General features: G+C 48.6%; 1 protein-coding gene across 2 annotated transcripts; it reads left to right on the top strand.

The window, feature by feature from the left end:
- The first annotated feature begins 888 nt into the window (after nucleotides 1-888).
- LOC101317549 (CMRF35-like molecule 8) lies at nucleotides 889-19,278 on the top strand. Of its 2 annotated transcripts, XM_033847820.2 has the most exons (7): nucleotides 889-1,011; nucleotides 6,056-6,385; nucleotides 7,110-7,251; nucleotides 9,543-9,637; nucleotides 13,495-13,532; nucleotides 13,980-14,087; nucleotides 14,914-19,278. In XM_033847820.2, the coding sequence occupies exons 1-7, from the start codon at nucleotides 951-953 to the stop codon at nucleotides 15,046-15,048; spliced, it is 909 nt and encodes a 302-aa protein (XP_033703711.1). In that variant the 5' UTR covers nucleotides 889-950; the 3' UTR covers nucleotides 15,049-19,278. The 2 variants fall into 2 exon arrangements, with proteins under 2 accessions (XP_033703711.1, XP_033703710.1); XM_033847819.2 differs by lacking the exon at nucleotides 889-1,011 and having other exon boundaries at nucleotides 5,929-6,385.
- Nucleotides 19,279-21,678: the final 2,400 nt, after the last annotated feature.

The raw sequence follows: 21,678 nt of genomic DNA, 5'->3' as shown, positions 1-21,678 counted from the left end.
TGCATCTGCCCCTTAACCTTGACATTCAAGACCTTGGCAATGACGTTTGGTGGTTGAACTGAAAGATATACATTTCTGGAAACTTTAGAGCCAGAGCAGGAAGGAAGGGCATTCTAGGGACTCCGGACGGCGGCATTCGGAGTTGCTATCCGCAAGCCCTCAGGTGACATATTAGCCCTCCTCACGCGTCAGGACTAGTTTCCTACGCTCGTGTGGCCATTCTGTGCGAGCTGGAGGCACTTGTCACGAGGAATATGTGTGTGTATATTTAGAGTCTGAGATCCCCGAAGGAGGGGTCCCTGCAGGCTTGCTGAGACCTGCTCTGTACTCAGCCCTGAGCTGGGTCCAGTGGGAACTGCATGGGAAGGAAGGCCACAGCCCGAGGACCTTCAGGCCAAGTGGAGCACATGTGTCCAAGACGAGCAATCATTCAGGGACTCTGGGGTCATCGTGCCAACTTGGAGGTCCAGGCCTTGAGCCGGGGGTGTTCCTGGAAGTGCTGGTCCCCAGGGCAGTCGCTCTGTGGGTGCTGTCCAGGGCCCTTGCTCCTCCCCCAGGGCGCTCACCCTGACCACCCCGACTACGGGGAAACTGAGGGAGTTACTGGCTGGATTAGGAGGAACCTTGACACTGTGGTTTGGGGGGCGGGAGGGAAGAGGAGGTGAGCTGTGGGACTGGGGAGGGTCTCCTTACTGGAAATACGTACAGAACCTGTAACACGGCCGGGGTGTCTCGGGCCCCGGCGGCCGCCTTGCTCCCGCAGCGAAGACCTCCGTCTTTTCAGCAGCTCCGGGAACAGAACTGAAAAGAAGCTGAACAAGGAAGCAGCGAAGCATGAAGAAAAGCAGAAGTGGGAGCCTGGAGGCCTGACACTCCTCCTCGAGGGGGGACTGAAGCCTTGGGGCCAGCTGTGGCCTGGCGCTGTTGCACACGACATCTGTGCTGGAGAGATGGCCTGGTGGTCCCAGGCCACGTGGCTGCCCCCGGCTCTGCTGCTTCTCTGGGTCCCAGGTGAGGGGCTGCAGTGGGGTGGGAGGCGGGCAGCGGGAGGAGGGAGGGTGCAAGGGCGAGAGCTGCGGGAGAGGGGTCAGGAGACTCAGGATGGGACGCCCTCTGTCCACCGCATAAGACACGGAGGGGTAGGGCCGAGGGTCTGTCTCCCCTTCTGCAACCATCTGGCCTTAGATGAGCCACAGTGGGGCAAAGATGTGGGCCCGGAGGAGGGGCTTTGCAGGAGGTTTGGGGATGAATTATTACACACCAGAGTGAGTGGCAGAGTGACCACCAAGCGCACCCAGGGACGTGTTTATTGTCAGGAGGCGCCCTGTGGTTCACGGGTCCCAGGGGGTGGAGGAAGTTTGGGGACCGGGCAGGGGCAGGCCTTGGTCTCAGGGTCATGGAGGTGAATGACTGTCCAGGGCGGCTCGAGGGGCAGGGGCCTGAGGACCAGGGGGCCGTGGTCTCCAAGGAAGGGAGATGGGACTCCCATCCCATGGGGAGAGTGGGGCAGAGCAGCTGTGGGACAGAAGGGAGAGGTTTGCTCCGGGCAGAAGAGGGTGTCCTTGCACTTATTCCTCTCCTAAGCCTCCAGGAGCTCTCAGGGCTCTCCTCAGGTTGCTCCTGCAGTCTTGCTAGGTTTATTCCCGGCATTTTTAATTTGGGGGTCGTTTTGCTTATAAATTGATGTTTTCTTCAATTCTATTTGCCAACTAGTTGTCGATAGGAAAGCTGTGAGTTTTTGTGTATTAATTTTGAAACTGGTCATCCTCTCACCACTCATTTTTTAAAAATATTTATTTATTTGGTTGTGCTGTGTCTTAGTTGCGGCTGGTGGGCTCCTTAGTTGCGGTGACCGGCTCCTTAGTTGCGGCACGCAAACTCTTAGTTGCGACACGCAAACTCTTAGCTGCGACATACATGTGGGATCTAGTTCCCTGATCAGGGATCAAACCTGGTCCCTCTGCATTGGGAGTGGGGAGTCTTAACTTCCCCACCAGGGAAGTCCCACCGCTCATTCTTCTACTGACCCTCTAGGGTGTTCACGGGATCTGCCTGCATGGAGGGTTCGCTGTTTCTCTGGTTTCCTCTCTCATTGATCACGGGCTGGTTTGGCCAGAATGATGCCCAGGAGGGAGGCGGCAGCAGTCATGCCTGCCTTGTCCCTGACTGGGCGGGTGTCCAGAGTTTCCGTTAAGTGTAAAGAAGGCATCCCCTGTGTTCTTAAAAACAGCAGCATCAGGTGTCGCTCGCCTTTCCATTATCTATAGAGGTGACGACAGGCCACGCCTTATCGTGCTCCATCGATACCGCGGGGGTCTTCTGGTTTGTTTTGGTGTGTTTATTTGTATTATTTTTACAAATTGAATGTTTGTGGCAAAACCTGCCTCAAGCAAGTCTATTGGCTCCATTTTTCCAACACCTTTTGCCCACTACGTGTCTCTGTCCCATTTTGGTAATTCTTGCAATATTTCAAACCCTCCACCAGCAAAAAAGATGACAAGTCACTGAAGGCTCAGATAATGGGGAGCATTTTTTAGCGAAGTATTTCTTAATTAAGGTATGTACATTGTTTTTTTTTTTTTTTTTTTTTGCGATACGCGGGCCTCTCACTGCTGTGGCCTCTCACGTTGCGGAGCACAGGCTCCGGACGCGCAGGCTCAGCGGCCATGGCTCACGGGCCCAGCCGCTCCACGGCATGTGGGATCTTCCCGGACCGGGGCACGAACCCGCGTCCCCTGCATCGGCAGGCGGACTCCCAACCACTGCGCCACCAGGGAAGCCCTGTACATGGTTTTTTTTAAGACATAATATTATTGCACACTTACTAGACCATAGTATAGTGTAAACATAACTTTTATAAACCAAAAACTTCACGTGACTTGCTTTCTCGTGATTTTCGCTTTACTACGGTGGTCTGGAACCAAACCTGCAATATTGTCTAAGTATGCCTGTAATTTTTTCTCCTTTGAACTATTCAAGCGGCGAATTATATTAAGATATTTGGCTGGATTTTAGTCTTGATGTATTATACGGACTTCATGATAAGAATTAGGGAGGTTTCCCTGTTTCTTTATCCTCTGCAAATGTTTAAATAAAATTGGGATTGTTTGGTCCTTGAAGGTTTTGAGAGAACTAACTTGTGAAACTGTCTGGGTTTCGCTCCTCTTTTTTTGGAAAGGAAAGAAAAAGGAACTTCTTTTTTTTTTCTTTCCCCCCAGCTTTACTGAGGTATAATTAACAAATAAAGCTCGTGTATATTTATGGTGTATAATCACGGTGATGTTTTGATACCCATATACACTGTGAAATAATTACATCACCTCACATAGTTATCATTGGGAAAGGACCCCTTGATAACACTTACCAGTATTGGTCTACATTAAAAAAAATCTTTTCTGAGCTAATACTGGTGATTTATACTTTCCTAGAAAATCACCAGTTTTGCCCAAGTTTACAAGTGTTTTTGCAGAGACTTGAAAATTACCCCGGGCTATTTTCTTTTTAATTGTGTATGCGTGTCTTCTCCTTTTTTTTTGATCTAGCTACTCACAATAATGTCTATTTTGTTGTTTGTTTCTCCCAAAAGAAAAATCAGCTTTTCAGTGTGTGTACTAGTTCCATGGTTTTCCTTTTCCTAATTCACTAACTTCTGCTCTGGCTTTACTCTTTTCTCCTGGGTTAGGTGCGTAGGCATGTGTTCCTCTCTCGACTTCTTGCGCTGGATGATTCACTCGTTTATCTGGGATTTAGTAGGATGAGACTTTGCACTTCTAAAGTAAAACATTAGGACAAAAAGGAGCATCCTGTTAGAAGAGATAGAGACAGATAGACAGACAGACAGAGAGGGACAGACCGACAGGGAGAGAGAGGTAATGAGAGACAGAGACAGAGACCCACAGAGAGACAGAGAAACAGACAGAGACAGAAAAAAAGAGACAGTGAGAGAGACAGATGGAGAGAGAGAAGGACAGACAGAGAGACAGAGACACAGGGAGAGAAACAAAGAGAGACGGAGAGGTAGAGCAAAGGGAAGGTAGACCCTGGAGACAGAGGGTTGGGTACTGTGGGTGGGGGGGATGGGGTGACCCACACCAGGGAGGGGAGCTGAGAGCCAGGCAGAGAAAGGTGACAATTTACAGTCAAGGAGAGGCAGGGAATCGAGTCTGGATGTGGGGGCCAGAGGCAGCATCTTACGTGAAGGAAGGGCTGGGAGAGACATTTATCTTTTAAGCACGTGGTATGTGTCAGTTTTACTGATTTTTGTTTCTCTAGAAAATCACACATTCATCCAGATTTACACATTTATCTGTAGAGAATTTCTGCAAAGGACCGTCTCTGATTCTTTTAATTTTCTCTGTCTCTGTGATTATTTTATCTTTTCGTGTCTTCCTTCAGCTGGACAGAGGATTATCTATTTTTATTAGATTGAATTTTCTGAAATTCCTTTTTTCTTCATCAAAAATAGTAGAATGTCAGCAATTTCGTATGGTTCAACCTAATATTATTTGCCAGGCATTTTACACCCATCATCTCATTCAACACCCCCAAATGTCACGTGAGGCTTACCGATCATCCCTACGTAGCACATTAGGCATCTGAAGCTCAGAGAGGTTAAGTTACTTGCCACCAGAACACACAGCAGATATGTCATAGTACCGACCAAACCCAGGTTCTTCTGCTGCCCTTTCCACTTCACCGTGGCCATGGCTGCAGAGAATCTCAGGAAACGTCACACCTGTGACGGGGCTAGGAAAGGTTTCTCTGAAGGGCGTCTGCCACCCAGGCCAGGAGAGGACGTCCTGATGGGCACCCGGGAGTGGGAGGATGGGAGTTTGCAGTCAGCTTTGGACACCTGTGGACTGAGAGCTGCATGGGGTGGGAGAGGTGCTCACACCCAAGTGTTTGTTGAGGGCCTACTATGTGTCGGGCACTCGTAGACATTGAAGATATAAGAAGGAGGCCCCTGGAGTTTACATTCCAGCGTCTTCATGTGATTTAAGAACCTGAAAAAGCAAGTGAAATTAAAGAGTTCTAACTCTAGCGAAAGAGAGCAAGCCACCGCTCCCCCACCACTCTGGGGGCCTGATCACAGAATTGCAGGGGTGTGAGGAGTGGTACCCAAAAGCACAGGGAGGGGGGCGTGTCCTCGGCTTGCTGGCTAGCATTAACGTCACGTGCATCGTCTTCGTCCCCTAACTCCCCTTAGCTGAGGACTCTCTGGGAAAATGGCAGACATAAAATCTTAGAAACAAAACACGAGGTTCCAAAAAAAAGAACAAACACACACTAGCTTCCCTTGAAAATTAAGTCTACAGGAGCTGCGCAAACGGAAGTAAGACCCAGGATGAAATGAAGGCTTTCATCAGTAAACTTTCTGTGTGTGTGAAGGATTTTTTTTTTTTTTTTTTTTGCGGTACGCGGGCCTCTCACTGTTGTGGCCTCTCCCGCTGCGGGCCACAGGCTCCGGACGCGCAGGCTCAGCGGCCATGGCTCACGAGCGCAGCCGCTCCGCGGCATGTGGGATCCTCCCGGACCGGGGCACGAACCCACATCCCCCCCATCGGCTGGCGGACTCTCAACCACTGCGCCACCAGGGAAGCCCGGTGTTTTTTTTAATCCACAAAGTTTACCAAGTGTATCCAGTCTTCTTTTGTGAAATATTTAGCAGCCCTTTCTTGGCCTTGGTATATATTCCCTCGGTGGGAACAGATTGCTGTGAGCGCTTCCTCAGGTTACCGAGCTGCTCAGGCCTCAGGGCGAGATGCTGTCCCTCAGGAAGAGCCGGGTGCTTGCAGGCGAGCTCTTATTGTCCAGATAAGTTCGGAAGTGGGAGGTGTCTGGTTGGTGAGGGGTGGGAAGGGCAGAGGAAAGGAGATTGGGATCTGGAGGAAGGAGCTGCTGTGATCAAATCTTAGCGGTGACAGCGTGGACGGGGGAGGACTCTCTGGCTGATGGGAGGTGGCTGGCATGAGATGGGGGAACACTGGGGGTGACCCCAGCGCGCCCCTGACCCAAGCCCACCTAGTGAACAGCCAGACTCGGTTGTGTTTTCCAGGCTGTTTGTCCCTGTGGGGCCCCAGCAGAGTGACAGGCGTCGTGGGGGGATCCCTGAGCGTGGAGTGTCGGTACACGGAGCAATACAAAGACAATAGCAAATACTGGTGCAAAGCCCCATGTCTGTTACCGTGGAAGATTGTGGAGACCAAAGAGCCAGAGAGAGAAGTGATGCAGGGCCACGTGTCCATCAGGGACCATCCTGCAAACCTCACCTTCACAGTGACCTTGGAGAGCCTCAGAGAGGACCAAGCAGGAAAGTACGTGTGTGGGATCACGGTCCCATTTTCGCTTGATCCCACCGTCCAGGTTGTGGTGTCTGTGTTCCCAGGTGAGCCGTGCACACCCCTTCCCCCTGTACCAGCAACAGGGTTACCTAAAGAGTGTCAGGTCAGATTAGCCAAGGCAGAAATCCGATCAGAGACAAAACTGTGTGTGTGTGTGTGTGTGTGTGTGTGTGTGTGTGTGTGTGTGTGAGAGAGAGAGAGAGAGAGAGAGAGAGAGAGAGAGAGAGAGAGAGAGAGAGAGAGAGAGAGACAGGGCGCTGGCCCCTCTCCTCAGTCTTGAGCGATGGGAAGGTGCCTGTCAGGGAAAGGGGAGGCTGAGAGAGTGAGTGTGCAAAGGAGAGAGGAGGGCGTGCTGGGGGCAGCCACACAGAAGGTGGGGAGCTGAGTGGAGAGGGGGTGGTGGCCGGGTGCCCAGTGCAGTGGGCGTGCTAACAAGATCTGCAGTCCACACAGCCGTCTCTGGCAGGCAGCGTGTGGCTGTGACTTGGGGTGGGGGGAGAACGAGCCTGGGAGTGGGAGTGACTGTGGGCCCTCCAGAGGACCCTGACCTCATCAGCAGGATGGAATCGGGGCTGTTGGGGACCTGTGTCCTGTTAGGAAATGCTCACTCAGCCCCGGGAGGGTCCTGGCGAGACTTTGGCTGCAGGGTCCTCCATCCTGCCCTCTTCCTGAGTGAGCATTTCGTGTGAAATCAAACAAAGAAGGTATTGGCGAGTGGTGGGAGAGTCAGAGAGCATTCCCTGGGTCTAATTTGTGTTTCTGCACCAGCATCAGTGCCAACCCACCCTACTGCTGTGGCCAAGACCTCGACAATCACAATCAGTATTTCAACAATGTCATTCACCGCCCTGGCCATGGCGAGTCCCAGCTACAGTGCCAACAACGAGGAGGAAGCCATGCAGGGGTGGGGGTAAGGCACCTGAGTCCCCATGTCTTGGAGGTGGGCTTCCTCTTGTCCATTTGGGGCCGGGAGCCCCATCCCTTTGGCTGGGGACCTCTGGCTCTCTTTGCGTCCAGGCTGGAAGCCGGTCTGCATCTCCTGGCTTGGGTTGTAGGGGTCAGGGTGAACCTGCCTTGGGCTCTGAGAGAGGGCTCAGGCCGGGCAGAAGCTGGGGGGTGGCTGGAGGGAAAGTAAATTTTTTTTTTTTTTTTTGCGGTACGCGGGCCTCTCACTGTTGTGGCCTCTCCCGTTGCGGAGCACAGGCTCCAGACGCGCAGGCTCAGCGGCCATGGCTCACGGGCCCAGCCGCTCCGTGGCATGTGGGATCCTCCCGGACCGGGGCACGAACCCGTGTCCCCTGCATCGGCAGGCGGACTCTCAACCACTGTGCCACCAGGGAAGCCCGGAAAGTAAATTTAATGAGAGCTGATGATATCCTACCAGGCACGTACTGAATGCCTCACATGAATGTTCTCATTTGTTACTCACAATCTTTACCATAATTACCTCATTGTACAGACCAGCAAACCAAGGCTCTGAGAGGTTAAGTGATTGGCTGGGTCCTGCAGCCACAGAGGCAGGCTAGGCTCCCAAGCCAAGTTTGTGAGATTCCAAAGTCTGAGATGCTTTCTTCTAAATTCGTGATTCTCGATCCTTTTTTTGGGGAGGGGGGAGGCCAAAAACCCCAGGAGAATCTGACAACATGTATAGATTCTCTCACCGGAAAATACATACAGTCAGAAACCATCTCTGGGGTTCACAGACTCTCTAGTCTGACACCACCTGGTGCCCTGCAAGGTGATTCCGGCACTGACCACCTGGAATTAGCACAGACCCCAGCGTCCCGTGAAACTCCTTAGGCTCAGTGCCAGAAGATGGCCTGACCTCACAAATGCCGGAGCACTTTGGGGATTCCCCAGGTCATCACATTTCTGATCAATTGGATACAAATTTGGGGGTTCCCATGGGAAGTGCTGTACTTACAGTTTTATCATAAAGGATAAATGTCAGGACCAGCCAATGGAGAGACACCCAGGGCGAGGTCTGGGAGGATCCGGAATGCCGAGTTTCCGTGCCCTTTCCCAGTGGAGTCAGGGGGCATCACCCTCCCAGGACACTGATGTGTTCACCAGCCAGGAAGTTCCCCCATGCCTTCGTGTTCATCGTTTTTATTTGGGTTTCATGACACAGGCCTGACTGATGGAATCATTTTCCACATGACTGACCTCAATCCCCAGCCCCCCTTCACTTCCCTGAAGGTCAGGCTGGCTCCGAGCCCCAAATCTCTGATTAGGTGGTGACCAGCTTCCATCCTGGGTCATGCCATCTCTCAGCAAGAACTCAGGCAGATCTAAGGGGCTCGTGAATAACAAACGTACTCCTATTACTAGGAAAATCCCAAGGATTTAGAGTCTTCCTTCCAGGAGCCAGGGGCAAAGGCCAGTCAGGTTCTTTATTACATGACACCCCCAAGGCCCCTCCACTGGCTTCCTGACAACCCAAGTGACAATCCTAATAACAGGCAAGGTGAAATTCAGCCCCCAAACATGCCACTTCCAGAAGCTGGCTCTGCAGATGCACACCTGGGGGACAGAGCTGGGTTTTGTATGGCTGAAGCCTATGCAATTTACAGGGGGCGGGGAAGTGCATCTTTAAGAAAAAGACTAGAACATTACGGATGCAAACTAGGCATTAAAGAAGGGGCCCGAGCAAGTGAGGGACCAGAAACCCCAAGTTATGTCAGCGTCCCAGGAACTCAGCTGCTGCTTGGCCGAGTGTGAAATGGTATAGTTACAAGGTGAGTTTTTGCAGCCATGTTTGTAATTGCAATAGACTGGGAGAAATGCCCATAGAGAGGGAAGAGTTAAATAATTTATGGTCCGTCCATGCAATGGAATACTATGCAGCTGTAAAAAAGACAAAACAAAACAAACACCCTGAAGGACTTCTTCATGTACTGACATGGAAAGCTCTCCAAGATGCATTGTTAAGTAAAAAAAACTAGTGTTTATACCCTGCCTCTTTTGTGTGAAAAAAGGACATATATAAAAATAATGTACATTCGTATTTTCTTGTATCTGAATAAAGGGCCTCTGGAAGGTTCTTAGGTATACCGTGTGTGTGTGTGGGGGGGATTTAGGTAGATGGGGGATGTGTAGAAAGGAGACCTTATACCATCTACATTTTTTCAATGGGACCTTATCTATCTGTTGAACAAGAGCGGGAAGGCGTGATGCCCACCTCACCCTCTCTCCCATCAGGCTGCAAGTGCTGCTGGCCTTGTCGGCACTTCTGCTGCTTCTGTTGGGGGGCATCTCACTGCTGGCCTGGAGAATGGTTCAGAGACGGATCAAATGTGAGTGAGTTCCTTACACCTGCCGCCCCGGGGTAGGCAGGCCCCGCCCACAGCCTCTGGTCTCTGAGGCTCTGTGTCCTGGTTCCCAGAATGGTCCTCAGATGCATCCCCTGAGACCACATATCCCGGGTGACCCTAGAGGGCAGACCCCAGAGGCAGTGTCCTGGCAGATCCAGGCTGTGGGAGACGGCTCCCCGAAAAGAGGCGTTTCCCACAGCGGGGCCTGGGGTGGGTGCTTGTGAAGCAGGGTCCCTCTTCTGTCTAAACCTTCTGTGACCTCCCACACTCTCCAAAGTCCAGGTCCCCACAGGACACTGAAGGCCCTCTGCAACCTGCCCATCCTTACACTCTGGAAGGCAGCTGTTTCCCAACTTCTTCTGCGTTTGCTCTGGGAGCCTGGGGTGCCCCCCTGCCTCTCTGTGGCTCACTTCTGCTGGGCCCTAAGCACTGCTCTCAGATTTCCTTTCCTCTGGGACTTTTCTTGGCCCCCCAAGAGCAGCTTAGGGGCCCTTTCCGGGTGGACCTCGGTTCTTCCACCATGATAGCCCTTTTCACACCAGATTGTCACACCTGCTTCCATGCCTGCCTGCCCACCAGCCCGTGCGACTCCTTAAGATCAGGGACCCTGACTCGAGAAAGTACAGTATTTGTTGAATGAATGTATTATTTAATATCGTCACGTTGGGCACCCCAGGAAGCTCCAGGCATCTTGTGGTCCAGTCACTCTTCTCTGAACTCAGATTAAAAGGGAGAACGTAGGGGGCACCCAGCATCCTGTCCAGCGCTCAGTAAGTAGGTGCTCAATAAACAGCTGAGCAAATTTAAATAAACAGAAGAACAGAGGAACCAGTGAAGCTGTGGTCTTGTTGCTGGCTGGAGCCCCAACTGCCACCTGGAGGACAGCCAGTTTCTGCCTGAGACGGAATGTGAGCCCTAAGTTTGCTTACTGTGTTGAGAGTTCTTGATTCCATGCGCACAGGGTTCTGGGGGGATGTTCGTGCGTAGTTACCAATGCTGAGCCTTTCAAGCTTGCTCTGCTCCATAGCTGCAGTGCTAACTGGGAGTTGGTACTTTCTGGGGGCCGGGTGGAGGGGACCCTGCATTACTCTCTCACCTCCAGCATCCCCATGGGGTTCAGCCTCTCCCCCCAGCACAGCTCAGGCCTTTAGGAGAGAAATCAGCGGATGGAAAGAAAACCACTTCCTCTTCCCCATCTGCTGCTTGCATATCATTTTTGGGAACCCTCCCCCTAAACTTCAACCCATACTACTTACCACATGGGGATTTTCCCAGCCTGGATTGCCTCAGATCTGTGGGTCCCAGCCATCTCCACGGTGCCCTTTCACCTAAAAAGCACCGCCCCGCCCCCCCGCTTAAAAAAGGGATGTGTGATCACTGTAGAAAACTGGAAAAGTAAGTAAAGCACAAGGAAGGAAATAAATTCACCCTAATAAATAAAAACGGGAGCTCGCACCACCTAGAGAAAACCAACCACGGGCATTTGAGTCACGTCCTTGCAGTCCCTTTTGCACATCTGACTTCTTAAAATGTTTGCATCATACTGTAATTCCACTTTTAAACCTTAACATATTGTATGATTTTCCCTGCTAACAATGTTCTTCCGAAAATCCCTGACTCAGAGTTGACTTGTGCGGGTGGATCACGCCTTGTTACGTGATCTTTGTTTAACAGGAGAAAGGTTTTCTGTTCAAGTAGCCTGACTGTCCCTCCCCTGCTTTGCGTCTCAGCTCCTGTCTCCTGGCTGCATCTGGGGTTGTCTACCCAGTGTCCTTGCCCCTCCCGCCTCAGCCTGATGCCTGCCCTACCGCCCACTCATGGTTTTTCCCCTCAGCCCACTCTTGTTCATTCATTCATTCACTCACACAGCAAAGCTGTTTTGAGGACCTATTGTGCACGAGGGCCTGTACCGGGCTCTTGGGGACACTGTCATTACCAGGGTAGACTGGCTCCACCTTCAGGGTGCTTCCCGTCCAGCTGGCTGCCAGCCAACTCTTTCAATGCCAACTTCCCTCCCCCGGAATGGACTCCCATCCCTTCCTCACCAGCCCCCTTCCTCCTTATCATCAAATCACCCACCTCAGCTGAAGGGACGGAGGGTAGTGGGGCACCCGCCTGCAGCATTTGGAACAAAATGTGTTCATATCTCAGAGCCCCTGGTTGCATGTTCTGCTGAGTCAATTGATGGGGCTTAGCAAACACTTCTGTCATACGTGCCCTTGTGTCTCCTGAAGGTGGGTATCTCACCTTTGACTTTGGGGCTCCCTCCCTGAGGCTGGACAGTGTCTCCCCGCAGCGTTCAGTGGACTGGGCTCTGGAGTTGCCTGGCGGTGCACCTAGACCTATAGGGCATTCTGGCTGTGTGTGCATCACCTGTCCCCATCGGCTCCTGCGGCTCCAGGTTGAAAGGGCCAGGGGTGCACAGGGTTTTGCTCGGAGGCAGGACACCTGCAGAGCCACGCTGCAGGAGCCAGAAACAAAAGGTTGTGTGACCTGAGCTGCGATCCCTCAAAGCTGACAGGGCCTCGTGTCTGGGAGGGACGGACGCCCAGGCCAGGGGTCAGAGCAGATGACCCTTGTGACTTTGTGTAGTTTGATGTGGCTCTAGGTCTCCACAAGAACACTGCCTTTTTCCGTTGCGGAGCACAGGCTCCGGACTCGCAGGCTCAGTGGCCATGGCTCACGGGCCCAGCCGCTCCGCGGCATGTGGGATCTTCCAGGACTGGGGCACGAACCCGCATCCCCTACATCGGCAGACGGACTCTCAACCTCTGCGCCACCAGGGAAGCCCAAGGACACTGCCTTTTCCTTTATTATTTTATTTAAACAAATTTAGGGCTTTGTTAAAACACAGATAGCTGGACTTCATCCTCAACGTTGATAATTTAGTACATCAGCAGTGGGGCCTGCAGATCTGCATTTTTTTTAATTGCGGTAAAAAAATACGTACCATAATTTTTTTTTTTTTTTTTTGGCTGAGTTGGGTATTCGTTGCTGTGTGCGGGCTTTCTCTCGTTGCGGTGAACCGGGGCTACTCTTCTTTGCGGTGCGCCGGCTTCTCACTGCGGTGGCTTCTCTTGCTGCGGAGCACGGGCTCTACGTGTGCAGGCTTCATTAGTTGTGGCTCACGGGCTCTAGTGTGCAGGCTCAGTAGTTGTGGTGCACGGGCTTAGTTACTCCGTGGCATGTGGGATCTTCCCCGACCAGGGCTCGAACCCAGTCCCCTGCATTGGCAGGTGGATTCTTAACCACTGCACCACCAGGGAAGCCCCCTACCATAAAATTTGCCATCTTAACCGTTTCTAAGTTTACAGTTCAGCAGTGTTATGTATATTTACATTGTTGCAAAAGAGACTTCTAGAACTTTTTCATCATACAGACACTTCCTTTTAAATGAGTGTCCTTCCTTTCTTGCCTCTCCTACCTGGGAACTTTTTTTGTTTGTTTTTGGCCATGCTACGCAGCGTGTGGGATCTTAGTTCCCTAACCGGGGATCGAACCCATGCCACCTGCATTGGAAGCGTGGAGTCCTAACCAGGGGACTGCAGGGGAAGTCCCTGGGGAACATTTTTATGCGTGACTGTTTGGAGAACTACCTTTGTTTGGCCCCTTTCCCCAAGCTGGATCCTTCCTGCTCATTTGTTTATTCATTCATGTCCTCATTGACTAATTCACCCATTCAACAAACCCTTGAGTTCCTACCATGCTACCAGCCTGAAGCAGTAGGTCCCCAGGGTTGAAGTCTCTAGGGAAAGACCTTCCTCCGGTTGGACCGTAGGGATCCCCATCACTGCCTTGCGCTGGGATTCGACCTCCTTTCTCTTCTCTTGTCTCTTTAGCTGGCGAGAATCCAGAACCTCCCCAGAACCCCAGTCAGGTAAGAAAGGCTACTGCAGGAGGAGTGTCTGGGTAGCTGCGGGGAGCGCAGAGGATGTTGGAGGCCTGAACTGTCCCATCAGCCAGTGGAGGTCTGTGTGGATCACACATGGGTGGAGTGAGGTGCTCACCCCAAACGGGAAGAACAACGCCTGGGAGATCTGGTCATTGGGTCATCATGAACTCTAGCCAGTCTCTTCCCACTGCAGGGGAAAGTGGAGTGAGGGAGGGTCCTCCCAGCCCAGCTGTTGACCTGACCATTCACATTCTCCCCTGAGAGGACCAGCGTGTGGGAAGGGGGAGGCCGAGTGGGAAGACTGGGACGCTCAGAGCAGAGAGGGAAAGGGGAGATGATTGCAGAGAAGGAGGGACAGAAGGCCCTCTGGGCTGGACCATGCAGGGGCTCTGTGGACACCCACCAAGCCCTCACACCTCCTGCCCACCCTAGGCTGCTGAGCTGAGTGAACCCTGCTATGAGAATCTAGAGCTGCCGATGTGGCCCCTTCTGGAACAGCCCGTGCGACCCACACAGGAGGAGGTGGAGTACAGCAACTTAGTGAGTGCAAGGGCCCAGCTCCCGTCACAGGGACCCCGGGCGACGATAGAGGCATCACCTAGGGGGGTGGCAGCAAGCAGAGAGGGGAGTGAGGGGATCCACGCTGTTTCTCTAGGACAAGGACACGTAGAACACGGGGCAAGTGTAGATTTTGCCAAAGGTGGTTGTCCTTGTAGCTGGGGGTTAGGGGGTGGGGTGGAGATGAAGGAGCTATTGAAATGGCCGGGGATAATCAATATTCAATAAAGTACAGCATTTATCAGGCACTGACCATGTACCATACACCCAATGTCAAAGACTGCGATTTCGCACTGCTTTGGTCCTATGATCTCTTTGGGATGAACTCTGCTTTTCAGATTTTTATCGATGACCCCCTGTGGGTCAGCCCACAGCCATTGTAAAGTAGAATAATGGAAGAGGTTGCCTCCCAACCCCACCCGGCCCAGGGTCGTAAGCCACCCATTAGTGGAACAGTTTAGGCAGAGCCTGAGGGATCGGTTGTTAGAGAAGTTGAGGGGGAGATTTAAGCATCAGACACGTGGCCCCAACAACATCCTTGTTTTTCTAACTTGGTGTATAATGACCTCAAAGTAGACCCCAGGGAATCCCCCGGCTCTGAGGCCTGGGACTTTGTGCTGTGTCTTGACCAGGTCGGGTGGAGCAGGTGGGTGGACAGGATCTTGGAGACCAGCCCTTGCAAGAGAAAGAGGCCAGGACAGTGGGGGAGGGTGGAGCCACCGTCCCGCAATGGAACCTCTCTAAGGCCCTAAGCTGGGGGTTCCTGCTTCCCCTGCCTCTCCTGAGCCTCTGGTCTCTGTTTCTGCAGGGGCTCCCCAGGGAAAACCTTCACTACACCTCAGTGGTATTTGATTCCCGAAGCCAGGATTCTAAGACGGACGGAATTCCCTCCCAGAAGCCCCAGACGCAGCAGCCAGTGTACAGCGTGGTTAAGAAGACATAAGCTTGTGTCTCCAGCCTTGCCAACTGGAGGGCTGTGTGGGCCATAGGAGGCCCAGGGCTCAGCCCCCACCCACGTCTGCCTCCACCTGCTCCCCTTGATGGTGACTGACAAGGCAGCTGGGCTCCCCAGGACTGTCCCTCTTGTGCCATCAGCCAGGCTGGCTTCATTGAGGATGACCAGGAATGGGGCTCTGGATGGACCTGTGGGAAACCTTCCATCCTACTGGCTCTCAATGCATCCTTCCTGTCTTAGCTCTGTGTGTGGACGGCAGGAGGTCAGCCCCATGTGACTCCAGGAAAAGATGTGGCTCATGTAGGGTGGTACCTTCGAATAGCTTTGTAAATCGCAGCCCCATGGAAATGTCTGGGATTGCTGGCGAGTGGGGAGAACTGATGCAGAGCCAGAAGCATACAAAGGCGCTGCAGGCTGGGTCCCCCTCATCTTACAGACAAGGAGACTAAGACCCAGAGAGAAGAGAGTCTTGCCCGTGGCTCCCGAACTAGCGGCACGTTTCTCTGGACTCTTAGGTTTACTGTTAATATAAGAGATTTTAATAAAGTTTAAAGTATCTTAAGAGAGAAGAAAAATTTAAAAGAAAAATCCTTTCTTTTGAAGGCTGAATAGTATTCCATTTATGTATATATCACGTTATGCTTGTCCATTCATCTGTCAGTAGATACTTGGGGTGCTTCTATGTTTTAGCTCCCGTGAAAAATGCTGTTATGAACATGGTGCACGAGTATCTCTTCGAGACCCTGCTTTCAGTTCTTTTGGGTATATACCCAGAAGTGAAATTGCCAAATCATATGATAATCTATTTTTAATTTCTGAGGAACTGCAATACTGTTATCTGCCGCAGATGTACCGTCTTACATTCTCACCAACAGTGCACAAGGGTTTCCAATTTCTCCATATCCTTTTCAACACTTGGTTTTTATTCCTGTTTTTGGTTTGTTTGTTTTTTTAATAGTAGCTATCCTAATGGATGTGAGGTGATATCTCATTGCAATTTTGATTTGCATTTCCCGAGTGATTAATGATGTTGAGCACTTTTCATGTGCTTATTGGCCATTTGTATGTCTTCTTTGAAGACATGTCTATTCAAGCCTTTTGCCCATTTTCAAATTGATTTTTTTGTAGTTGTTGAGTTTTTGTTGTCTGTGTATCCTGGATGTTAATCCTTGTCAGATACATGATTTGCAAATATTTTCTCTCATTCTGTGGGTTGCCTTTTTACTCTGGTGATGGTGTCTTTAGAGCACAAAACTTTTAAATTTTCATGAAGTCCAATTTGTCCATTTTTTCTTTTGTTGCCTGTGCTTTTTGGGTCATATTCAAGAAATCATTGCCACAGCCATGGTTGTGAAGACTTTCTCACACATTTTCTCCTAAGAGTTTAATGGTTTTAGGTCTGACATTGAGGTCTTTGATCATTTTGAGTTAATTTTGTATATGCTGTTACGTAAGGGACCAACTTAATTCTTTTGATTTTTTTTTTGCGGTACGCGGGCCTCTCACTGTTGTGGCCTCTCCCGCTGCGGAGCACAGGCTCCAGATGCGCAGGCTCAGCGGCCGTGGCTCACAGGCCCAGCCGCTCTGCAGCATGTGGGATCTTCCCGGACCGGGGCACGAACCCGCGTCCCCTGCATCGGCAGGTGGACTCTCAACCACTGCGCCACCAGGGAGGCCCCAACTTAATTCTTTTGCATGTAGATATCCAGTTTTTTCAACACCATTTGTTGAAAAGACTGTCCTTTCTCCATTGAATGGTCTTGACCCCCAAGTCAAAAATCATTTGACTATATATGTGAGGGTTTATTTCTGGACTCTATTTTATTCCATTGGTCTATGTGTTTGACTTTATGCCAGGATCACTCTCTCTTTTTGAAAATCTATTTATTTATTTATTTATTTTTTGCTGCATTGTGTCTTCGTTGCTGTGCACAGGCTTTCTCTAGTTACAGCGAGTGGGGGCTACTCTTTGCTGTGGTGCGTGGGCTTCCCATTGCAGTGGCTTCTTTCGTTGTGGAGCACGGGCTCTAGGTGCATGGGCTTCAGTAGTTGTGGCACGTGGGCTCAGTAGTTGTGGCTCGCGGGCCCTAGAGCACAGGCTCAGTAGTTGTGGCACACGGGCTTAGCTGCTCTGCGGCATGTGGGATTTTCCCGGACCAGGGCTCGAACCCGTGTTGCCTGCATTGGCAGGCGGATTCTTAACCACTGCACCACCAGGGAGGTCCCCAGGATCACTCTCTTTTAGCTACTGTGGCTTTACAGTGAGTTTGAAACCAGGAAGTGTGAGTCTTTTAATGTTGTTCTTCGTTTTCAAGATTGTATTGGTTATTGGAGGTCCCATGAGATTCCATATTAATTTTAGGATGGGTTTTTCTATTTCTGCAAAAAATGTCATTTTTTTCCGATAGGAATTTCGATAGGAATTGCATTGACTCTATAGATCACCTTAGGTAGTATTTTTATCTTAACAACGTTAAGTCTTCCAATCCATGAACATAGGATGTGTTTTCATTTATTTACGTCTTCTTTAATTTCTTTCAGCAATGTTTTGTAGTTTTCATTGTACAAGTCTTTCACCTCCTTGCTTAAGTTAATCCCAAGTGTTTTGTTCTTTTTGATGCTATTGTCAATGGAATTGTTTTCATATTTTCCCTTTCAGATTGTTAACTGATAATGTACAGAAATGCAACTGATTTTTGTGTGTTGATTTTGTACCCTGCTACTTTGCCAAATTCATTCATTCATTCTAACAGGGTTTTTTTTTGTGGAATCTTTTTGGGTTTTCTACATATAAGATCATATCATCAGCAAACAGATAATTTTACTTCTTTCTTCCCAATTTGGATGCCTTCTATTTCTTTTTCTTGCATAATTGCTCTGGCTGGGATTTCCAGCACCATGTTGAATAGAAGAAGCCAAGTGGGCATCCTTAGCTTCTTCTTAATCTTAGAGGAAAAGCTGTCATTCTTTCACAGTTGAGTATGATGTCCACTGTGGGTTTTCTATATATGGCTTTTATAACGTTGAAGTAGTTTCCTTCTATTCCTAGTTTGTTGAGTGTCTTTATCATAAAAGGATGTTGAATTTTGCTAAATGCTTTTTCTGCATCAATTGAAATGATCACATGGGCTTTTCCCTTCACTGTGTTAATATAGTGTACTACATTGATCAATTTTTATGTTGAATCATCCTTGCATTCCAGGAATAAATCTCACTTGGTCATGGTGTATAATTCTTCCAGTATTTTGCTGAATTCTGTTTGTTAGTATTTTGCTGAGGATTTTTGCATCAGTGTTCATAAGGGAAATTGGTCTTTAGTTTTCTTTTCTTATAGTGTCTGGCTTTGATATCAGAGCGATACTGGCCTCATATAGTGATTCTGGAAGAGTTCCTTTTTTTTCTATTTTTTTGGAAGAGTTTAAGAAGGACTGGTATTAGTGCTTCTTTAAATGTTTGGTGGAATTCACCTGGGAATCCATCTGGTTCTGGGCTTTTCTTTGTGGGGAGGTTTTTGATTACTGATTCAGTCTCCTTATTTTGTTATTAGTCTGTTCAGGCTTTCTATTTCTTCTTGATTCAATCTTGGTAAGTTCTAGAAATTTGCCCATTTTATCTAGGCTATCCAGTTTGTTGGTGTACAGTTGTTCATAGTACTCTCATAAACGTTTTTGTTTCTGTGGAATTGGTAGAGATGTCCCCACTTTCCTTTCGAATTTTGGTAATTTCGGTCTTCTGTTTTTCTTAGTCCATCTAGGGAAAGTTTTGTTGATTTTGTTGATCTTTCAAAGAACAAACTTTTGGTTTCGTTGATTTTCTCTCTTTTCCTCTATTCTCTATTTTGTTTAGCTCTGCTCTAATATTTATTATTTCCATCCTTCTGCTAGTTTTGGGTTTATCCTTCTTTTTCCAGTTCCTAAAGTTGTAAAGTTAGATTTTTTATTTGAGATCTTTGCCCCCCCCCCCCCCCCCGTTAATGTAAGCATTTAAATTTCCCACTTAGCACTGCTTTTGTTGTGCCCCATAAGTTTTGGTAGGTTGTGTTTATGTTTTCATTTATCTTTAAGTGTTTTCTAGTTCCATTTATGATTTCTTCTTTGATCCATTGGTTGTGTAAGAGTGCGCTGTTTAGTTTCCACAAGTTTGTGAATTTTCCAGTTTTACTTTTTTTCCCTTTTCAAGTGTTTATTGAAAGATAAATAAACATAAATTGGTTGGTTATGTGTCAGTGTCAATTCGTTTTTTGAATTCTGTCTCATAATACTGTGTAATCTCTTATAAGAAAAAAATTTTTTTTGAGCATTAAGTAATGCCCTTGCAGTATGAATTGGGCCAACCATCAGATGTGGCTCCTCTCCTGTCTCAATATGAATAAAATGCAGTTAAAAAACAATGAAGAGGGACTTCCCTGGTGGCACAGTGGGTAAGACTCCATGCTCCCAATGTAGGGGGCCTGGGTTCGATCCCTGGCCAGGGAACTAGATCCCGCATGTGTACTGCAAATAAAAGTTTAAAAAAAAAAAAAATGAAGAGAATCCAGTTTCACATTTGTTATTTATTTCTAATTTCATCCTGTTGTGGTCAGAGAAGAAACTTTGTGTATCTGTCTTTTTAAACCTATTAAGAGTAAGTTTGTGGCCTCATATATGGTCTATCCTGGAAAATGTCCCATGTGCACTTGAGAAGAATAAGCATATTGTTTTTGGGTAGAGTGTTCTGTATGTATCTGTTAGATCTAGTTGATTTATTGTGTTAAGTTCTCTATTTTCTTACTGATCTTCTGTCTGGTCGTTCTATCCATTATTGAGAGTCGGGTAATGAAGTCTCCAACTACTATTGTAGAACTGTCTATGTCTTCCTTCAATTCTGTCTGCTTTTGCTTCACATATTTTGATGGTCTGTTGTTAGGTCCATAATTATGTATAATTGTTGTATCTTCTTGATCTTACTACCTGTCCACATTTATGTTGTATGAGACAAATAAACCTGAACGTCTTTAGGTAACTGTTGGTTGGAGTTTCTGTGATTTACAGGAAACTACATTCCAAATTGAGGCAGAGCTCTAACCCAGAATCTCTTCCTATTTTGTCAGAGATGTTTGTTAAAACTTCACCATCCACCCAGATGGAGGAGACATCTGTTTGGAGTTCCCCCAGTATGTTCTAATCAAGTCTGTATTCATTCGTTTGCTCATTCACTCATCCATCTACCTAGTCATTGGTTCAACAAAAATTATTTGAACACTCAAAGGTACTATTAAATGCAGCAGTGAAACTATAGCAGCAAATACAGTAGTGAAAAAGATACACCATACCTGTTTTCAGAGAGCTTGCTGTCTAGTGGGAGCAATATTAGATTACAAAATGAAAACAACCAGAGGAATAGCCAGGTGGCCTCATGCATCTGTGAAGCCTGACCATGACACAACGGTAGGTGGAACCCTTCACATACAACACGGTGTTGAGTGGTGTTCCCTGATGCCGTGCAACATGGACTCCTGGCAATGAGGATTTGAAAGGTGGATGTGAAGAGTGTTGAGCGACCCCATAATGTGGACAGGGGCTTAGTCATGTACCTGTGCAGAGTAAGCACTCAAAAACATTTGTTGACATGAACTGAATTCAGTCCAGTCACATTCCAAGCTTGACCTAAAACGGCCCTTAGAGGTATCCCATTTCTAATCAGAGAGTGACCGCTGCAGGGTGGTTTAAAACATAGAAGGACATGGTAGAAGATAGAATCTAAGACCTAAGAGGTTCTTTGCAGGACTCTGTCTCCTCAAATGGAGTGAATTTTAAGATATTTATTTAGTCTGAATTTTCACGAATTAGAAAGAAATCCTCTGTAAAATGCAAATATCTAGAGTATCAGTCAGGGGAATTGATGTTAGCTGCTGTAACAACCACAACCATGAAACTGGTTGGCATGGCACTGGGGGCCAGATCAAGATGGTATTTCTGTCATAGCTGCATACTGTCCCTACCCACCCGTCCCATGAATCTCTAAGGCATGGCGTAGGGATGTTTCCCAGTGTAAACTGCCCAGCATGGTTGCTACCCCTTGGGAGTCCTTAATATCACTTCCTGACAGTGGGTCTCAGTTGAGACCATCCCAGTTCTCCAGAGGAGGTCTACCAGAGAAAGTGGAGCTGGCTCTCCATCTTCTTTTTGCAGAAGTCTTGTTGCCTTAATCTATACAGATTTGCCCAACTTCCTTTCAGGAAGCTCTGCACACCAAAGGACATTGGGAAAGGCAATCTTTGCAAGCCAGATATTTTTTTAAGTTCTTCTATAGCTTTCCTCCAGGGCTCCCGGGGGAAGTGTATCGTAACTGCCTCAGGAAGAGCGGCAACCTGGTGACTCTTCCCTGAACAAATATCTGCTCTAGGGTGATTTGTTGAGATGCCTCAACTTACCTTCGACTGGATTTCATATTTTAAGTTGTATTTATTAAAAATTAGGCACCGTATTACCCAACTGAAAACTCAAAATTTATAGGAGAATGTACAGTGAAAATCAGTGCCCTTATTCTTGTCCCTAGTCATCCAGAGATAATGTTAATATTTCTTATGTTTCTTCCCTTTTAATCATATAGCATATATCTATACAGCATATATCTCTA

This window comes from Tursiops truncatus, chromosome 20, assembly GCF_011762595.2.
Source record: "Tursiops truncatus isolate mTurTru1 chromosome 20, mTurTru1.mat.Y, whole genome shotgun sequence".
NCBI lineage: Eukaryota > Metazoa > Chordata > Mammalia > Artiodactyla > Delphinidae > Tursiops > Tursiops truncatus.
Note: the sequence above shows the minus strand (reverse complement) of the source record. Positions and strands in the feature narration are given on the sequence as shown.

What these genes read in the sequence shown, in the direction of transcription:
- LOC101317549 (XM_033847819.2), top strand. Translation starts at nt 5,968, where the DNA reads ATGAGATGGGGGAACACTGGGGGTGACCCCAGCGCGCCCCTGACCCAA. An exon ending in GAAGCCATGCAGGGGTGGGG is followed by an intron (nt 7,252 to 9,542) that starts GTAAGGCACCTG and finishes CTCTCCCATCAG; the next exon opens with GCTGCAAGTGCTGCTGGCCT. An exon ending in AGGTGGAGTACAGCAACTTA is followed by an intron (nt 14,088 to 14,913) that starts GTGAGTGCAAGG and finishes CTGTTTCTGCAG; the next exon opens with GGGCTCCCCAGGGAAAACCT.